At 32.4% G+C, this 17517-nt stretch overlaps 1 protein-coding gene across 3 annotated transcripts; it reads left to right on the plus strand.

Moving 5' to 3' along the window:
* Positions 1-1859: 1859 nt before the first annotated feature.
* Positions 1860-12755, plus strand: LOC123902510. 3 transcript variants are annotated; one of them, XM_045952264.1, is made up of 9 exons: positions 1860-2367; positions 6019-6407; positions 6794-6933; positions 7091-7190; positions 7305-7403; positions 10413-10760; positions 11607-11699; positions 11786-11992; positions 12231-12755. In XM_045952264.1, the coding sequence occupies exons 2-9, from the start codon at positions 6069-6071 to the stop codon at positions 12498-12500; spliced, it is 1596 nt and encodes a 531-aa protein (XP_045808220.1). In that variant the 5' UTR covers positions 1860-2367; positions 6019-6068; the 3' UTR covers positions 12501-12755. The 3 variants fall into 3 exon arrangements, with proteins under 3 accessions (XP_045808220.1, XP_045808222.1, XP_045808221.1); XM_045952266.1 differs by lacking the exon at positions 1860-2367 and adding an exon at positions 5820-5889; XM_045952265.1 differs by lacking the exon at positions 1860-2367 and having other exon boundaries at positions 5864-6407.
* The last annotated feature ends 4762 nt before the right edge of the window (positions 12756-17517 follow it).

Raw genomic sequence — 17517 nt, forward strand, 5'->3', positions numbered from 1 at the left:
TTGCCATTTCTCCTAAGCTTCAATATGCAATCACCTCTTAAAGGGATATGCATTCCATTGTAACACAATCCGCAATTTTTGCGCCATCAATAAAATCTTCATTTTTTTCAGTTAGCTTGTTATGCTTGTTGATTTGCTTTTTTTTATTCCGAATTGTGCGCATTTATACTATTTGTCCATGACAAATAAAGCATTAAAAAAAAAAACTTTGAGAATAAAGTATTTGAAAAATAAAATAACAATTGCTCTGATGATTAAGATGTTTTAAGGGAAATTGACAACACATGGATTACCAAAGGTTTGCTTGATGTTGTCGGAGGCGCGCAAGGTCCTAAGCATTGAAAGAATTTTGTTTCACTGATCCTCAAAGTCAAAGCTTGGTCGTTATAAAAGCACTCATGACAAAAATACAAATCATTCCAATGATTATCTCATGCATTAGTCATGCATTCCAGTTCATGCATCTAATCATGCATTCCAGGTGCATTAGATTTGCATCTCTAGGCATTAAAACATGCATAAACAATCATACGCATGCAGCAGATTCTAAGGTTTCTCCACATAGAGTATAACTTTCGGTCTTCAACCATGGGTAAAGTAGAGCCACCTTTTCCCCAACAAGTCTAAATTGAAAGATGTTCAGCTTTCTCCCCAGCGAATCTTTTAAAGAATCCTTAGACAGGACATCTTAAAAGCACATCCCCAGCAGAATCTCCTAGAAGAGCATCACCTCATCAGTAAGGATCAACCTTCGGCAAAAATGGCTGAACAAGATTATCTTACCCCCGGTGGGATCTCAAGATCAACTTATTTGCAAAGCTCTCGAAGCGGAGTATCCAGTATTTCAAAAGCTCTCAAAGCGAAGTGAAGAGCCATTGTTGAGTTTCAAAACTTTCAAAGCAAAGTGGAGAACAAGTGTTAGGTTTCGAAACTTACAAAGTGAAGTGGCGAACAAATTCAAAAGTTGGTTGACCTTTAGCGTGGGCGGCTGAATAGAATCAAGCAAAGGGATTGACCTTCAGTGTGGGCGGCTGGATAAAATCAAAAGAAGATTGACCTTCAGTGTGGGCGGCTGAATAAGATCAAACCAAGGATTGACCTTCAGTGTGGGCGGCTGGATAAGATCAAAAGGGACCGACCTTCAGTGTGGGCGGCTGAATAGGACCAAACCAAGGATTGACCTTCAGTGTGGGCGGCTGAATAAGATCAATAGAAGATTGACCTTCAGTGTGGGCGGCTGAATAAGATCAAACCAAGGATTGACCTTCAGTGTGGGCGGCTGGATAAGATCAAAAGGGACCGACCTTCAGTGTGGGCGGTTGAATAGGACCAGATCAAGATTGACCTTCAGTGTGGGCGACTGAATAAGATCAGAATCATCTCTACCTTGAGTATCCGGCTTTTACAGGGAAGCGGATCTCATTCTCTATCATCATCAAATTCATTTTTCTCCTTGGAGCAAAATTAGGGCATTTGTATTTAATTACCTTGCACCTTAAGATTATGAAGACAAATGTCATACATATTCACGAGTCCAAGATAATTAAATAGGGGCAGCTGTCATACCCTAATTTTGTCCTACCTATTCCATAAATTATTTTTCATCTCATTCTCATATTTCTCATCTTTTTATTATTAAAAAAATTTCAAATCCCAAAAGACATTTTAAATTCTTATTTGTTTTTATTTTTACTATTGTTTTTATTATTATTATGACAATTATAAAAAATGAAAGAAAGAAAAAGGGGATAACTGCACGGCAGTTATGTTTGCATTCCCCACCCTTTTTCATTTTATTATTTTTGTTTTAAAGAAAGAAAAAACAGAGTAAAAGAATAAAAGGGGGGAGAATCAGTACAATGAAAATAGGACAAAACAATACTGAGCTGTGTCCTGCTTCCTGCTATGAGTTTCAAATTATGTCTAAACCAAATTCAAGTCTTGCCCTCTTTCTTCATTGACCTTTTTTCTTTGCCATTCTGGTGTTACTGCAAAAACTGAACCATTGCATCAACACCTCATGTCACAATCTTTCTAACTCTCAATTTTGTCTTTTGATTCACCTGAAACCCTAATTTTCTAGTATAAGTAGAGGTAACATTTCAGAGCATGGGGGGGGGATTTTTGAGAAAAACAGAGAAGAGAAAAACCAAAAAAACTCATCTTTTCATCACTTTTCCAACAAATTCGAAATCCATTAAAACCACCTTCAACCTTCAATTTTCTTCACCCAAATCACTCCAAGCACCTACCTAAGCTTGAACCCACAAGAAAAACGAAGAAAAACCATCAAAAAAGCTTACACAAGGTTCAAAAATAGCAAAGAAAAGTGTAGGTGTTAACCCACCAAGACAAAGCTCGAAACCAGTAAGATTCTAAACACTTTTTACTCCTGAATATCATATGAAGCTTTTCCAACCTTTAATTTTGCTTAACTCGTACAAATGTGAATTTTAAATTTTTTTTGGGTTTTAAAGTTTCGAACTTTTTTTGAGATACAAACATCTTTTGAAAAATCTAAGTTTATATTAATGATCTACGCGAAAAACCGAGCAAAGCGATATATTCGTTTTAAATTTTTGACGAAGAATTGATGATGTTGTTGTTGGAGCCGAGAGCTTCGACGAAGCTTCAATGGCTTCCTTCATCGTGTTCTTCATAAGGTTGAAGGAGGGGAGGTTGAAGACGATGACGTGGCGACGCGTCATTGGCTCCCTCCGTTTTTAAAACACAGCCGTTTGATTTTATTTAAAAGATCCAAGGGCCGAGATCTGTTATAGGAGTTTTAAATCCTGGCCGCCTGATTCGATCCAAAGGCTCAGATCCATGAAGTCCACCGTGCGCCTCTGTTCTTATGCCACATTGGATTCTGTCTTGTTTACTTTATTTGTTTGAACGAAAATCAGATGGGCTGGGCCTGGTGTTGCAGATTGCTATTGCTTCACCCCCAGAACCCATTCTTGCACCCTCAGAAGCGATTTACTTAATTTTAAATGCTTATTCACATAAGTACTTATTCAAATAAGAGCTTATTCACATAAGTGCTTATCATTTGGAAAAAATTATTTGAGTTATTGATCAATTAGTCAATTAATTAAATACTTGATTAAGTGAGTAACCATTTAAGTTGTTTGATAAAAAAGTACTTAAATTACTAACTGCTTAAATGGTTAAATACTTAAATAAGTGCTTATTAATTAAGTGATTAACTAATCAAAACCACTTAAGTTTATTTTAATAAACTCATGATTCAATGTTTAGATTGCTTACTTGAATTAACACTTTCATCTTAAGTTTATTTCTCAAAAAGCACTTCATTACTTTAAAAATCCCAAAACTCAACCTTTTTTTCTTACTTGTAATAAATGTGATTTGAGCAAAATTGACGAGGTTAACAAAAAGCTTCAATTGGCGCATATATGTATATATTTTGTTTGCTTGATTTGTTCTTTGTTTTGCTTTAATCGTAAAAAACTCAATAAATAGAATGAAAAAGGAAGGGACTGACGTATGACTTTCTCTACCCGAATGGTTTCGAGGCCCTGACGTATGACTCGTGTCTCGGACCATTCTCATTCTCAAACCTTAAAACACATAAAAAAATATCTCTTAATCATTTCTTTTGATTTTGTTAAATCAAATTAAAACGACTTAAGATTAAAAGGATGAAAAAGGAAGGGACTGACGTATGACTTTCTCTACCCGGATGGTTCCGAGGCCCTGACGTATGACTCGTGTCTCGGACCATTCTCATTCTCAAACATTTTCATAAAAAATCCTAAAATCAACTCAACACACTCAAACCTTTTCCACTGCCCTCGCGCGTAGTAAAAGTAAAACCCTTTTCACAAAACGGGTGACGTTTTCGTCCATTCTCCGTAATACAAACCACGCTTAAGCCTCCGAAGTGCGAGCATACAAGCAGCGTTTAATACGAGAATGCGACTTAGATGTCATGCGTCTAAAAGCAACCAACCCACAAACATTTTTTACCCTGAACTACGAAACCCTGATTTTCCTATTGCACATGGGAATACGTAGGAGCAGGATTCAACATCTTGTCGGGCATAATAATAAAAAACAAACATTTTTCCCCGTATACATCATCATAATAACAATAATAAAAACCTTTTTTCTATTGATGAAGCAAGAAACAAGTAATCAAGCAAACATTAAAAAACACATTAAAACAAACAAACAATTTCCCTCTAAAAGGTTCCCGTTGAGTACAACGGATGTGAGGGGTGCTAATACCTTCCCCTCGCATAACCAACTCCCGAACCCATTTTTTCTCACCCCTCAAGGTTTTCTCGATATTTTCCTTTCCCTTCTTTGGGATAAATAAAATTCGGTGGCGACTCTGTTAATTTCCGAGTGTTCACACTCGAGGTTTATTTTTCGCGCCGCGACAATTATAAACAAAGAACTTAGGTCCATTATATAGCCTTGATTATCCCATTGCTTCATCATTCTAAGCGATGTGAGACTTCTTCAATATAATTTATTTGACATTTTTTTTTCTTTATTAGCAATGTGGAACTTACATTGCAATCAACCCCAACCATTTAAAAATGATTGGCTTTAATGCACTTTTGATCCCCCTATTTTGAAAAACATGAACTTTTGATCCCCTATTTTAAAAGCAACTTTTTGATCCCCCTATTTTGAAAAATCTGAACTTTTGATCGCCCTATTTTAAAAGTCAACTTTTTGATCCCCTATTTTGAAAAACCTGAAGTTTTAATCCCCTATTTTAGATTTTTTTGATTTTTAGTCCCCCAACTCAATTTGGTAAGATTTTTACTGATGTGTCAAACTCATTAATGTCATGGCAGTTTCCATGTTGACACAACATTTTCATGTCATTATTTTTTTTAAAAAAATCAAATATTTTAAAAGTATTAAAATAATAAAATAATCAATTATTAATAATTTAAAAAAACAGTAAAATTAACCAAAAAAAGTAACATGGGTGTGATTATTTATTGTTTAATACTTTAAAAATATTTGATGTAAAAAAATCAAAGACATGGAAACGTTTTGTCATCATGGACTGTCACGTCAATAATGAGCTTGACACATCAGCAAAAATTTGACCAAATTGAGTTCGGGAATTAAAATTCAGAAAAATCTAAAATGGGGATCAAAACTTCAGGTTTTTCAAAATAGGGGATCAAAAAGTTGGCTTTTAAAATAGGGGATCAAAACTTCAGATTTTTTAAAATAGGGATCAAAAAGTTGACTTTTAAAATAGAGGGATCAAAAGTTCAAATTTTTTAAAATAGGGGGATCAAAAGTGCATTAAAGCCAAAATTATTTTTATATTTTTCTATAAAATTTATTTCATGAAAAACATATAAAAAAAACATAATTTAAATTATTATGTTTTATTTTTAATAAATGTGATTTTTTTAGTAATTTGAGACGAATGAAATATTTAATAAATAACTAAAATTATCATATTTTAAAATAAAACGATAAGTTATACAAAGAAAATTGCTGGTTACAGCGAAATTAACCTCGCCAATATTTGACGAACACCTATTTACCAAATATCTATACGACTATACCCATGATCTCCCATGTTCTGGCCAAGAAGAAATCTAATTGGCTAAAATCATTTCGTGATTTGATCGTGATAAGTCCTCTTATACAAAATGAAAAATAAAATACCAAAACCTTAGTTAAAGCAAAGTTTTACGTAAGTTCCATGTGACAATTAATCTCATTTATTCGTCAAAAAATTTAATCTCATTTGGTATTGGAGTTTAATAGATATGCACCACGGTATAAAATATTTTTATACGATTGTCTAGTATAATTTTGTCACGCCATATAAAAAAAATGAGATGCTGTGGCGACTGGCGAAAAATATATTTTATGCATTAAGTAATGTTCGTGTTTGTGATAATTCATTTTTCTCTTGGTATTGTAAAAAAAAAAATTAATATCATTTTTTTTTTCTTGCCTTATACTTTATTTTATGCTTACAATATTATGAAACTGACTTCGTAACAGATTAGATTCAGAAATGATCTTTCAAGTGTGACAGTAAACTCAATTCCCCAATGGCACCGTCCTCTCCTCCGTCTCCTCCGATCGCCGACAATTCCGACCCCGAACGCCGTCTTCGCGAAGCGGAGGAGCGTCTCCGAGACGCAATCGAGGAGCTTCAACGCCGTCAACGACGCGCCGCTGCTCATGCTTACCACCAACTTCATCACCATAACAACCTCGACTCTCCTCCCTGCGATCACGGTCCCGACGAGTCCTGCATCGCACACGCCATTGGTAACCTGTGCCAGACCTTCCTTCTCTCCTATGGAGTTAGAGTCGGCATTGGTATTCTCCTTCGCGCTTTCAAGCTTGTTCGAAGGCAATCGTACTCATCTCTCCTTGATCTCAAGGTTTGTGATTCATCAACCTTAATGTTCATCGTTGAATTAGGGTTCTAATTTTCAAAATTTCAAATATTTTATGTTTATTAGCTGCATTGAATATTTAATTATATATGAAATCTTGCTTGTGTTTGACTTGGGGAATGTATGTTTAACTAAAATTCAGTTAATTTTTGTTTTTGTTGAACCATGATTTGATCGAATGAACGGTGTAAAACACAAATTTAAAGCTGATTTTGAAATAACTGAAACCTTTTGAATTTCTTCATTTTGATATATTTTAGTTAAATTGATCCAGAAGCAGAATCTTATCGAGATTTTAGTTCAATTTTAAAAATTTGTAGTTAGTATTATTGCATGTTGTTTTCTGAATGTGTGGCATATTTTGTTTGCAGCAACTTGTTTCAGAAAAAGACTTAATAGTGAGGGAAGAAGCATGTCGAATTGGTTTACTTTTTGGTGGTTTTACTGGATCTTATCACGCTCTTAGATGCTTGTTTAGAAAGTTTAGAAAAAAAGAGACACCGCTGAACGCGTAAGTTACAATACAAACTCTTCTTGATTTACATGTTCTTGAATAAACTTGTTTTTGTTTTTGCGTTGCTGTATAGAAATTCATGGATATTGTTTTATGTTGTTGATTTTGCATACGTTGCTTATTTATGACTCTGTTTAAGGGGATGATGGAGCAGAATTTTAGCAGGTTCAGTTGCTGGTTTCTCAATTCTGGCACTAAATGATTCAAATAGGAGGCGCACACTGGCTTTATATCTGTTAGCCAGATTAGCTCAGGTATTTGAAAGTGAATCTCCGGCGTGGTTTCTGAACAATCTGATAGAGATGTATAAACAATTTTAGCTTGAAAATTATCTGCACCCACATGGCTAATATATATTTATATATCAGTGCGCTTATAATTCTGCAAAATCTAAGAACAAATTTCACCTTTGGGGAAGTCATTGGAGACATGGAGATTCTTTGCTGTTTTCCCTTGCTTGTGCACAGGTAATCAAATTTAATTTGGCTTTTCATGGTAGGATTTACACTTAGCTTATAATGCTTGTAATTTTTAAGTGTCAAATAATTGATAATTTGGCATCAGTAGAACAGCCATAAAACTCATGGGAAGTTAAGGGAAAATAATAAAGTTTGAACAATAATTAGGTAACCAATGAGATGGGATAGACTCTTTTACTTTATTAGGGGACTTCTCATTTCTCAATTATCGAGATGCCAAACCCTGTCGAATGACACGGGCTATTGTGAATTCTGATGCATTTTTCTGAAAATGAAAACACAAACATATAACATGACCTCATAGGAGATAGGTTTATCTAAGTGGGTATTGCATGTATGGCAGTAAAGTGACAAAAGGAGGGGGTAAATAATTATATCAGATATGACTTATGAGTATGCTGAGGTGAGTGATTGGACGGTATTTAACTAATAAGATTTTAGATAAAGAAACAGGGAAGAGTAGAAGACCAGTAGAGGCGTCTAAGAAAAAATGAATCAAATTGAATATGGTGTAAACTTACTAGGGTAGTGGAAGATTGAAGAAACTCTAAGAGAAAACCTTATAAAGGAATTCTTATACAATTGAATCCCCAACAAATGACCAGACAAAAGAAATATTAAATGGGCTTTTGCAAGAGCTTTTTGAAGATCAAGTGACAAAGAGCAGATAGAAATTGGGGCACTAAAAAGATTATCATAACATATGATCTAAGTCTTAGATGATGAATGTTGACATTACTTTGGCTGGCTATTTAGGATATTTTAAGATTTTAGGAGGGCTTTATTTGCACATATTATTTGTAGTTTTACTTATTTTATTTGTAAATTTGATTAGAATTTGTACATGTTTTATTCAGAGTTTTACTTTTAGGGCCCGTTTGGTGCACAGGATAAGAGACAGGATAGGATAATTATATCATATCATGTCTCAATCCAGTGTTTGGTGACACAACAGGATATGATAAGTTAATCCTGAAGCTTATCCTATCCTGTTTCTCTAGTTAAAATCCTTATCCTGAATTTGAGCTGGGTTACCAGCAGGATAGGATAAGAAAAAAAAAATCGTTGATTTATTCTATAAAATATATTTTAAAATAAAAAATTGAAAATTAATAAAATAATTTGATAGTAAATTAATAATAAAATAATTAATTTTTAAATATATATGTGATTTTCTCACAAGGGTAATTTTGTAATTTATATAATCTAAAAAATCAAAATTCTCCTAAAATTACAATATTTTAAATTAAAATAATTATTAAAAAATTGCAAAATAAGAATATTAATTTAAATTTAATAACTTAAATATAATTCTTTTGCAATGGTAGTTTTATTATTTACATATATCATATATTTATTTAGCTTATCTAACATGTATAATTGAGTTATTTATTTGATCATGATTCATATAAAAAACTTAATTTGTTTATTTTCTCATGATTTGTATTTAAAATTTAAAGTTATTTGATTACTTTTTCTTTTTGTACAATTACTTATTTATATTTTTATTTATAAAATTCAAAGTATTACAATATAATTTTTAACAAATAACAATTGTTTTACGAGGGTAATTTTGTCATTTAAATATGTTATGTATCTTATCATATTGGTATGAACAAATATGTATTAAAAATATGATATAATAGTTATCATGTTTGTTATCCTGTGTGCACCAAACACAGGATAGGATAACTGAGGATAACTGTTATCCTGCTGATATCCTATCCTATCACTATCCTGTTGTATATCCTATCCTGTCACTATCCTATCTTGCGCACCAAACGGGCCCTTAGTATCTTATTTAAGATTTGGTTTTATTTTATTTGTTATTAGCACCGACAATTCAAATTAAGGGTTAGTCTGGTGTCTGACACCGACAATGCACATGTGACATTCAATCACTTTCATTTTCTCATATTACTACTTATATCCATGTGTGTTGTATCTACGTGTCAGTGTCGTGTCTGTGTTTGTGTCAATGGTTCTTAGATTAGAGGATTTGGACAAATAATTAGGATTTGGTTACAACTTCTTAGTTTTTTTTTTTTTTTTTTTTTTTTTAACATTTAGAATTCTAACAAATGATTGTAAATCATGTAATGTATAATTAATCATACAAAAGTACTCCTTGGAGTAAGTAATAAAAATTTGAATATAACAAATACTCTTTATGAGATTAAATCCTCCTCTGTTCTTTTAAACCTACAAAAATATCCAATTTGTTCAATTGTGCTCTTTCAACTTATAAAGTAGATAATTTTATCTAGTTATAACATGAATTATCTATCCTTGTCCCAAGGTTCTTTCTTTCTTAAACAAAGGGTTTTAGTTTTTCTTAACTCTATTTTGAGGATCTTTGAACTTTATATCTAGCATGGAGTCAAATTTTGTGGAATGTATTAGCATTTTTCAGGCTTCCTTTGTGCACTTGTGCTATGTAATAAACCAGTTTGTGAAAATAAATGAAAATGTATAACTTGTAGAATAAATATACCAAAGCACCACGAAATGGTCAACCATTCTAAGACTGACCTGGTGTAGATTTTGATTTTCCTGGTTTGAAGTTTCTTAATTGTTATCGTCAAGCCCCGTGCAGAGATTCATTGAATGAGTCTCTTGCCAGCTCTTCGATTATGCTAATGTTCATATAGTCTTTGCAAAGTACTCCCTCCGGAATGAAATATAAGCAAGACAGGTATCTGAAAAGTTGATGTACCTGGTCTTAATTTTAAACCACATACACCAGCCTTTCACATACCATACCCATTTTGCTTATAATTCATTCTCGAGGGAGTATAAAATATAAATTACCTTTTGTGTGACTAGTAAATTAGTGATTAATGTTTTCAACTTGAATCTTTTTAGTGCAATACTTTATGGTTTCCGAGACTTCTTGAAATACTAGTGGTTATGGTTTTCTTGTAAATCTTAAATTTTATATACATCCTACTTTTTGGAATACTTTTAGTAATGTTATTACTAAGAAAACTATTTCAGGTTATGTATGCGTTTGTAATGCGTCCTGAGAGCTTGCCGAAATCATATCAAGATTTCATTCAAAAGACCGGACCAGTTGCAGAGCCTGTATACAGGGCTGTAAGGGATAGCTGTAGAGGTCATCCAGTTGATGTTGCTTCGCTGCATGCCTACTTATCTCGGAAAGGAAAATCTGATTATGTGAAATTGGAAGAATTTCCCTCTATTATTCCTTGTTCCATCATTCATGCAGGAACAAGTTCATGTTTAGTTCACGAAGTAAATGCAACATCATTAACATTTAAAAAAACATTCCCACTTTACTTCTCTCTGACCTTTGTGCCGTTTGTCGTTCTGCATCTACAAAAGGTACTTCCCTACCAAACTATTTTTGTTACTTGTATATCAGCAAATGGAATACTCACAAAGATTGGCAATAAAACAATTTTGTATAAAAGAAACACACCACAACTAATGTTGCTAGGTTCCGTATTTTCTTTTGTACAATTTATGATTTATGATAGAATTAACTACGCGTCTATCACATTGCTACAGGCATGTTAGTTTCAGTTTAATGGTACACAGTTGAATTTCATGTTTGCAATTTTTATCTTACCTCTCCCTACAATTCAATCTGAGTAGGTTTCAATTCAATGTTAGCCGTTTCTAAAGGATCAATACTACTGATTCCTAGCTTCTTGTTGATGATTTCTTGCACCGTTTCCATTATCTATACTGCTATAATGCACTTGTCAAGGTGCTTCTGTTGCAACAGTATGATTAGAGTTTAGGGGGTCAATTTTATTAATTATTAAGAGACCCACATTGAATGAGATATGATCTGAAAATGTATTTATAAGTGGGAAGCATCCCTTACTTACCTTACAAACCAATTTTGTAGGTTTGAGTTAGGCTCAACCCAAATTTTAAGGTGGTATTAGGGTCTATATCCAAGTTCCATTTCGCACTTGCTATCAACCACTTAGATCACGTTCAAGGCGTCTAACCCTGGGCATCATGGGTGTGTTAATTAGACTTAAGAGTATATTTTGGGTTATGAATGAATAAGATGGTGTCATTGATAACTATTGTACACATTGTCTTCAGTATGCAATTACCAATGCCACAACTTCTATCGCTGACATTACTGTAACTTATGTTATGACCATTGCTATTTTGGACTTTTTCTGACGCGGAAGGTTGTTATTTTTTCAGTTCACTGATGCTCCTTTCCGCACTTTCTGGTTTGCCGTTAAAGGTGCTGTTCGCTCAACAGCCTTTTTGTCTGCTTTTGTTGGAATCTTTCAGGTGTATGTTTTTCGTTGTTGATATTTACATTTATAATATATAAAATGTAATATTAATATTCCTAATATGTCTTTCTGGTTTTGCAGGCAGTCATATGTATGCATAGAAAACTTGCTTCAAGAGATCACAAACTTGTGTATTGGATAGCAGGAGGAATATCTGCCCTTTCAGTGCTATTGGAGAAAAAGGCAAGGCGTGGTGAGCTAGCTTTATATGTTCTTCCCCGATCAGTAGATTCATTATGGTATATCTTGGTGAACAGGCACCTGCTTCCAAAAATTAGGAATGCTGAGGTATGTCATCTTGTTACTCTGCAATGAATTAAAAGAAACAATTATCTTATATAATTTTATAGTATAATTTTGTAAAATCATAATAGAATTTTCTTTTACGAATGTTGCACTATTTTTTTTCTTCCACAATGAAAAATTTCCTGAATCAGCCACTGCTTTATGATTGAGAAGATTGAGTTATATAGTCTTGTATGACAACCATAGAAATTATCTCATCTTATGCTTTTGGCTGGTATAGGTGTTTTTGTTTTCTCTCTGCATGGGAGGGATCATGTATTACTTGGAATATGAGCCAGAAACCATGGCCCCTTTTCTTAGGGGTCTGATCCGCCGCTTCCTTGCCAGCAGAATTAGCAATCCAAGTCCCCCGTCTAATCAAACTCCTTCTTACACATACCTACAAGTTCTTGATGGTATCACGACGCCAAAATTACAAGAAAGACAAGAGATAAAGGACACTGAATCTTCTTCTGAGACGTACAATCTTGAGTCTATTCCAGGGCTTTGATATTGTATTTTGGGTATTTTTTTCTTAGGGGTTCTGGGAGCTGAAAACCGTCTCTCTGAACTTCTGTTTGTTTTAGGTTATAGGATATCCTTCCTGGTATTCAATCGTTTTAGCTTAGCTATGCCAACTACAAATTGGATATTTAGGGAACCAGATTCTATATTGTTATCACCATTGGTTCCACATTTTTTTATTGGATTGTTCATGAAGTTGTTCTTGATGTTCAGGTGGATTGTAATTTTCTATTTTACCAAACATTATTGAGTGCTTGATTGTTTAGTTCAAAGCATGGAGGCGAGACCATGGGTCCCTTCCCCTTACCCGTCCCGTGACAGCAGGTCCCTTGACACAATTGCAACATTAAATAATTACTAGTTATTAAGAGTAATATACAAACAGAGCACTGAACGAGAGAGACTCTGGCATGACACTGATATTATTGGTTTGTTGTGAAGGTACATGAAAATAACTTAACATATTTGAAATTTACTTTCGAGGGCCTTGCTTGACCTACCCTTTAAAATTTGACCAAAGATTGGAAACGTTGCAGCTTTTGAGACCCCCGGATTTTTCCACTTTGCATAGACAGCTTTGAGAGCATCAATTTCACAGTTAGACCATGGTTCACCCATTATGCAACCTCTAGCATTCCCTCTTCCATAACAAAAATGAGAAAATAAATTAAAACCAAAGTGAGAAAAGACAAATATATCAGGAAAAACATAAATAAATTATAAGTAAAGGTGAGAAAAATTTATACCTATGTGGCTCTTCTTCCGGAGAAGAAGAATATGACCCTGCATAACAATAACCAGGAGTTGGCACGATAGGTCTCTTCCCCTTGGTAAGTCCCACGCCCGCAGGGGTACCATGGGACCCTTACCCATGCCAGGTCCCAAGCGAGCAGGGGTACCAAGGGTCCCTTTCCCGCACCAAGACCCTTGACATAACTGCAAGATTAAATAACATTTCTCTCATTAAAATATCCTATTTGCCGGTTAATAGTTATTAAAACAAGCTTTTAATGTCTTTAAAATTACAACTGCAATATAAAACTCAACTGTGTTATTTATTTATTTTTAATAAATTAAACTTAATGGTATAATTAATCAAATAGTTCTTAATATAAGGACAAGTAAAAAAAGTATTGAAGTAATGTAACAAAAAAATACTGATTGTTATATACTAGTATACGGACCCGTGCAACGCACGGGGCGCAAATAGCTTATATGCTTAAATAATGACATAAATTTTTGTTAAATATAACAATTAGACAAATGTTATATAAAAATTATATTGTTACCAAGATATTTCTCCCTTTTTACATGACCATCAGTGATGTGTATCTCCAAAAACCTTTGGGTCTAAACGTCTTCTTCAAGAATAAAATTCATCTGGTACAAAATATGGACTAAACAAACAACTGGACGATGATTTGAGGTTTCTTGAGCACTTGCAAGTGCAGTTGTGGACGAACGTAGCAAACACGCTCGGCTAGAAAGAGAGAACAATATGCTTCAAGAACAAGTGAACAACTTATGAACATGATACAAAAAACTGAACAGATGGAAGATGAAGGTCAAGAAGTGGGAGACCAAGGCCAGGAGTAACCTTAAAAGATGTATAATATTGAACTACTGGTGTGTGCATACTCGTGTGTATTAAATTCTTTGGTAGATTTTTTTTTTTTTTGACTTAAATTATTTGGTAGATTTTGTTCATCAAATGTTGTTACTAGAGTGCAAATAGTAGTACTATAATTATGCAGGTAATCAAACATTAGAGGGAGAACTTATCGGTTGATTCATTCGAAAGGATTAATGGTGTCGGGTTCAATGTGTGTGTTTTGGATCACTCAAAAGGATTAATGGTGCCCGATGTTTATCGGTTGATTCATTCAAGTCATGTATTGTTATGGGTGCATGGTGCAGGGCTAACAAATTTAATTAATGTTCCTTAGACAAGGGTCAGTGTTGGTTCAAGTGGTGCCTTTAGGACTTGATTCATTCTCAAGTATTTGCTATGGTAAATCAACTAAGCCTTTAGGTTTGGAATATGTTGAGTAAAAAGTTGAGGCAAATGAAACTAGCTTGGCATGGGAACATGAAGCTGATACCTTAATGATCAGGGATCCAGAAGCTTATATTGATGGAAAATGGGATAATAAAAAAATATATTTGGGTGAACAAAATGTGAAAATTAATTTAATTTGATTAGATTTAGGAAGTGCTTGATGGAAGCTTATGAAAAGGCTAAGATATTTATGAATAATACTAGTTAGGTGAATAATACCACTTGATGCCAGAACTGACCCCCGAACAAGATTAAACTGGTGGTGAAAGCAAAAAAAAAAACAAAAGAAATTTGTCAAGTGATAAACAAATATGATTGTTGATTTGTAAGACGGACTATTCTATGTCTAATTGTTATATTTTTTTTTATTTGATTCCTCTTTATATTGTAACTATTTGATTAACAAAAATAAATGAAGTTGAATCATGAACTTTCAAGTTCCTAAATTGAAGGTTTTGAATTTCTCACATTCATCCGTTGACGATAAAACACTCTATGTTATTACAAAGAGTTGTACTGGCATTTTGAAACTCTCACTCAAACATTGTCATGCTGTCGGATACAAGGAAGTCAAGCGTGTCCTACGAAATTGCAAACAACTCAGAGAGATCAATTTGAAACATTGTCTTAGACTAGTACTTGATGTTAATGTTGACTCAATGCTAGTAAGAAGGCCTACATTGAGAAAGATAAAGCTTCCATCTGGTGTGGCTTGGGTAGCACCAGCTCCATTGGTTTCAACTAATAAGAACTAAAGGAAGGAATGAAGGAATCAAAGATACCTTGTTTTTCTATTTCTATTTTCAAATTTGACATGTTCTATGTTTTGTGAGATTTACTTTTCTTTTTTAATGTCAACTTACAAATGTCTATGCGGATAATTGCTCAACTATTTGTATATTATATCTTTGCAATGAAGCATTTTGTTTGACACCATATAATTTAAGATCACTTAGTTAAGGATTTTAATTTAACTTCCGCTTCATAATATATATATATATATATATATATATATATATATATATATATATATATATATATATATATATATATATATATATATATATATATATATATATATATATATATATATATATATATATTCCTTGTTTTGTGTATTTCACCTCCACAACTTCCTTTAACTTCCTTGAAAGTGATATTTTAAGTGGCGGTACAACCTGCTTTGGAACGGTTCGAAATTTACTAGTGCTTACTTATCATCATTTTTTTAATCTTATTTTTCTTTTGACGTTCCAAGTTAATTTCTATGGATGATATTTTATATTTTATAATAATTTAAAAAACTTATATTTTATGTACAAAAAAAAAAACTTATATTTTTATGATTTAGTACATTTTTATAATTTAGTTGAAATTTTAATGTTATTTATGGTATATAATGTAAGTATATATGACAAGTATATGAATTTTAATGTTATTTATTGTATATTTATGGTATATAATGTAGCATTATGTTAATATGAGATACACAATGTATTTTATTTATTTATTTATAGGCAAAACTTTCTCTTTATTGTTTGAAAATTGAGATATTTATAGGAACCAAAATCATACTTAACCCTATTTTTTTTATAATGAACATAAATTTATTTTAATAGTATTGTAAATAACAATGAAAAAAGATGAAAAGGGAAGAAAATAGAAAAATACAAAAGAAAATGCGAAAAAAACATAAAAGATTAAAGAAATGAGTATGCATGTAGTATCATATGAATTTTTTTTAAGGAGAACAAATTCTAACATATTTATTTATTTATGGTGTTATACATGTAATAATTGGTTTTTATGTGTTTTGGTGATTGCATGCATGACTCCAAGATTTTTTTTTTTGTTGATAGACGAAATGTTAAAGTCATTTAATACATGAAAATGAGAGAATTGTGTATGAATTATTAATATTAATATTAAAATTTTAACTTTTTAATTTAAAGTTTTTTTTTTATAAGAAATTTAAAGTTCCTAGTTGGTTGATGGTATTCTTTGTGATTAATATGTATGACTTCAAGAGTCATATTCAACATATGAAAATGAGAGAAAACAAATTGTGTATTATTTGTGTTTTCATCATTTCTTTAATTAAAATTTTCAACATTTAAATTTCTAATTTTAAAAGTAAAATTCTCAATTTTAGATTACGTTCAATATTAAATTTTCAATCAAGAGTATTAAAGTTTTGATCTCTAACTTGAACAATACTTGAGTTATTTTTTTGCTTCAATAAAAATATACTTGAGCGATGTACCATATATATATATATATATACTTGAGCTATATTTTTGGAATATGACGTTAAAAGATAAAGAAGTAACAAATAATTTAGGCAATTTTAAAATTTTTGTTTTAAAGATAAGATATAACAAAAAAAAAACAAATGTTATATAATATATTTAGTTTGTTGAAATATTTTTCTGATAATTATAATTTATTGAAATATTTATGCTACATAAAAAGCATGGTAACAAAAACCGGACCGGATCGGCTGGTTCAACCGACAACCGGACCAGTATCCGGTCTATTATGACTTGAAAACTGCTTGGTTAGAGAACCGGAAAATAAACCGGTAGAAAATCGGAAAAATCGTGTTTTACACGGTTCTTAGGTTGAATCGCTTTTCTGTACTTTCTTTCAAAAAGAAGCAAAAAAATATTGATGGGTCTGTTTGGTTCGAAGTAGATGGATGAAGTGGAGTTGAGGGGGTAATCTTGACAAAAAAAATTTCTTTTTATTAAATCCTTTAAAAAAAAAGAAAATCTCAATTATTAGACAGATTTGATTGGTTAAAAAAAGTTTTAAATCGATAAACAGGCACCTGCTTCCAAAAATTAGGAATGCTGATGTATGGCATTTTGTTACTCTGCACTGAATTAAAAGAAACAATTATCTTATATCATTTTATAGTATAGTTTTGTAAAATCATAATAGA

The sequence above is a fragment of the Trifolium pratense genome, linkage group LG1 (genome assembly GCF_020283565.1).
Source record: "Trifolium pratense cultivar HEN17-A07 linkage group LG1, ARS_RC_1.1, whole genome shotgun sequence".
NCBI classification, from domain to species: Eukaryota; Viridiplantae; Streptophyta; class Magnoliopsida; order Fabales; family Fabaceae; genus Trifolium; species Trifolium pratense.

Coding starts and splice junctions, on each gene's coding strand:
- LOC123902510 (XM_045952264.1), top strand. CDS start 6,069: ATGGCACCGTCCTCTCCTCCGTCTCCTCCGATCGCCGACAATTCCGAC. Junction 6,934..7,090: donor AAAGAGACACCGCTGAACGC/GTAAGTTACAAT, acceptor ATGATGGAGCAG/AATTTTAGCAGGTTCAGTTG. Junction 10,761..11,606: donor TCGTTCTGCATCTACAAAAG/GTACTTCCCTAC, acceptor TTATTTTTTCAG/TTCACTGATGCTCCTTTCCG.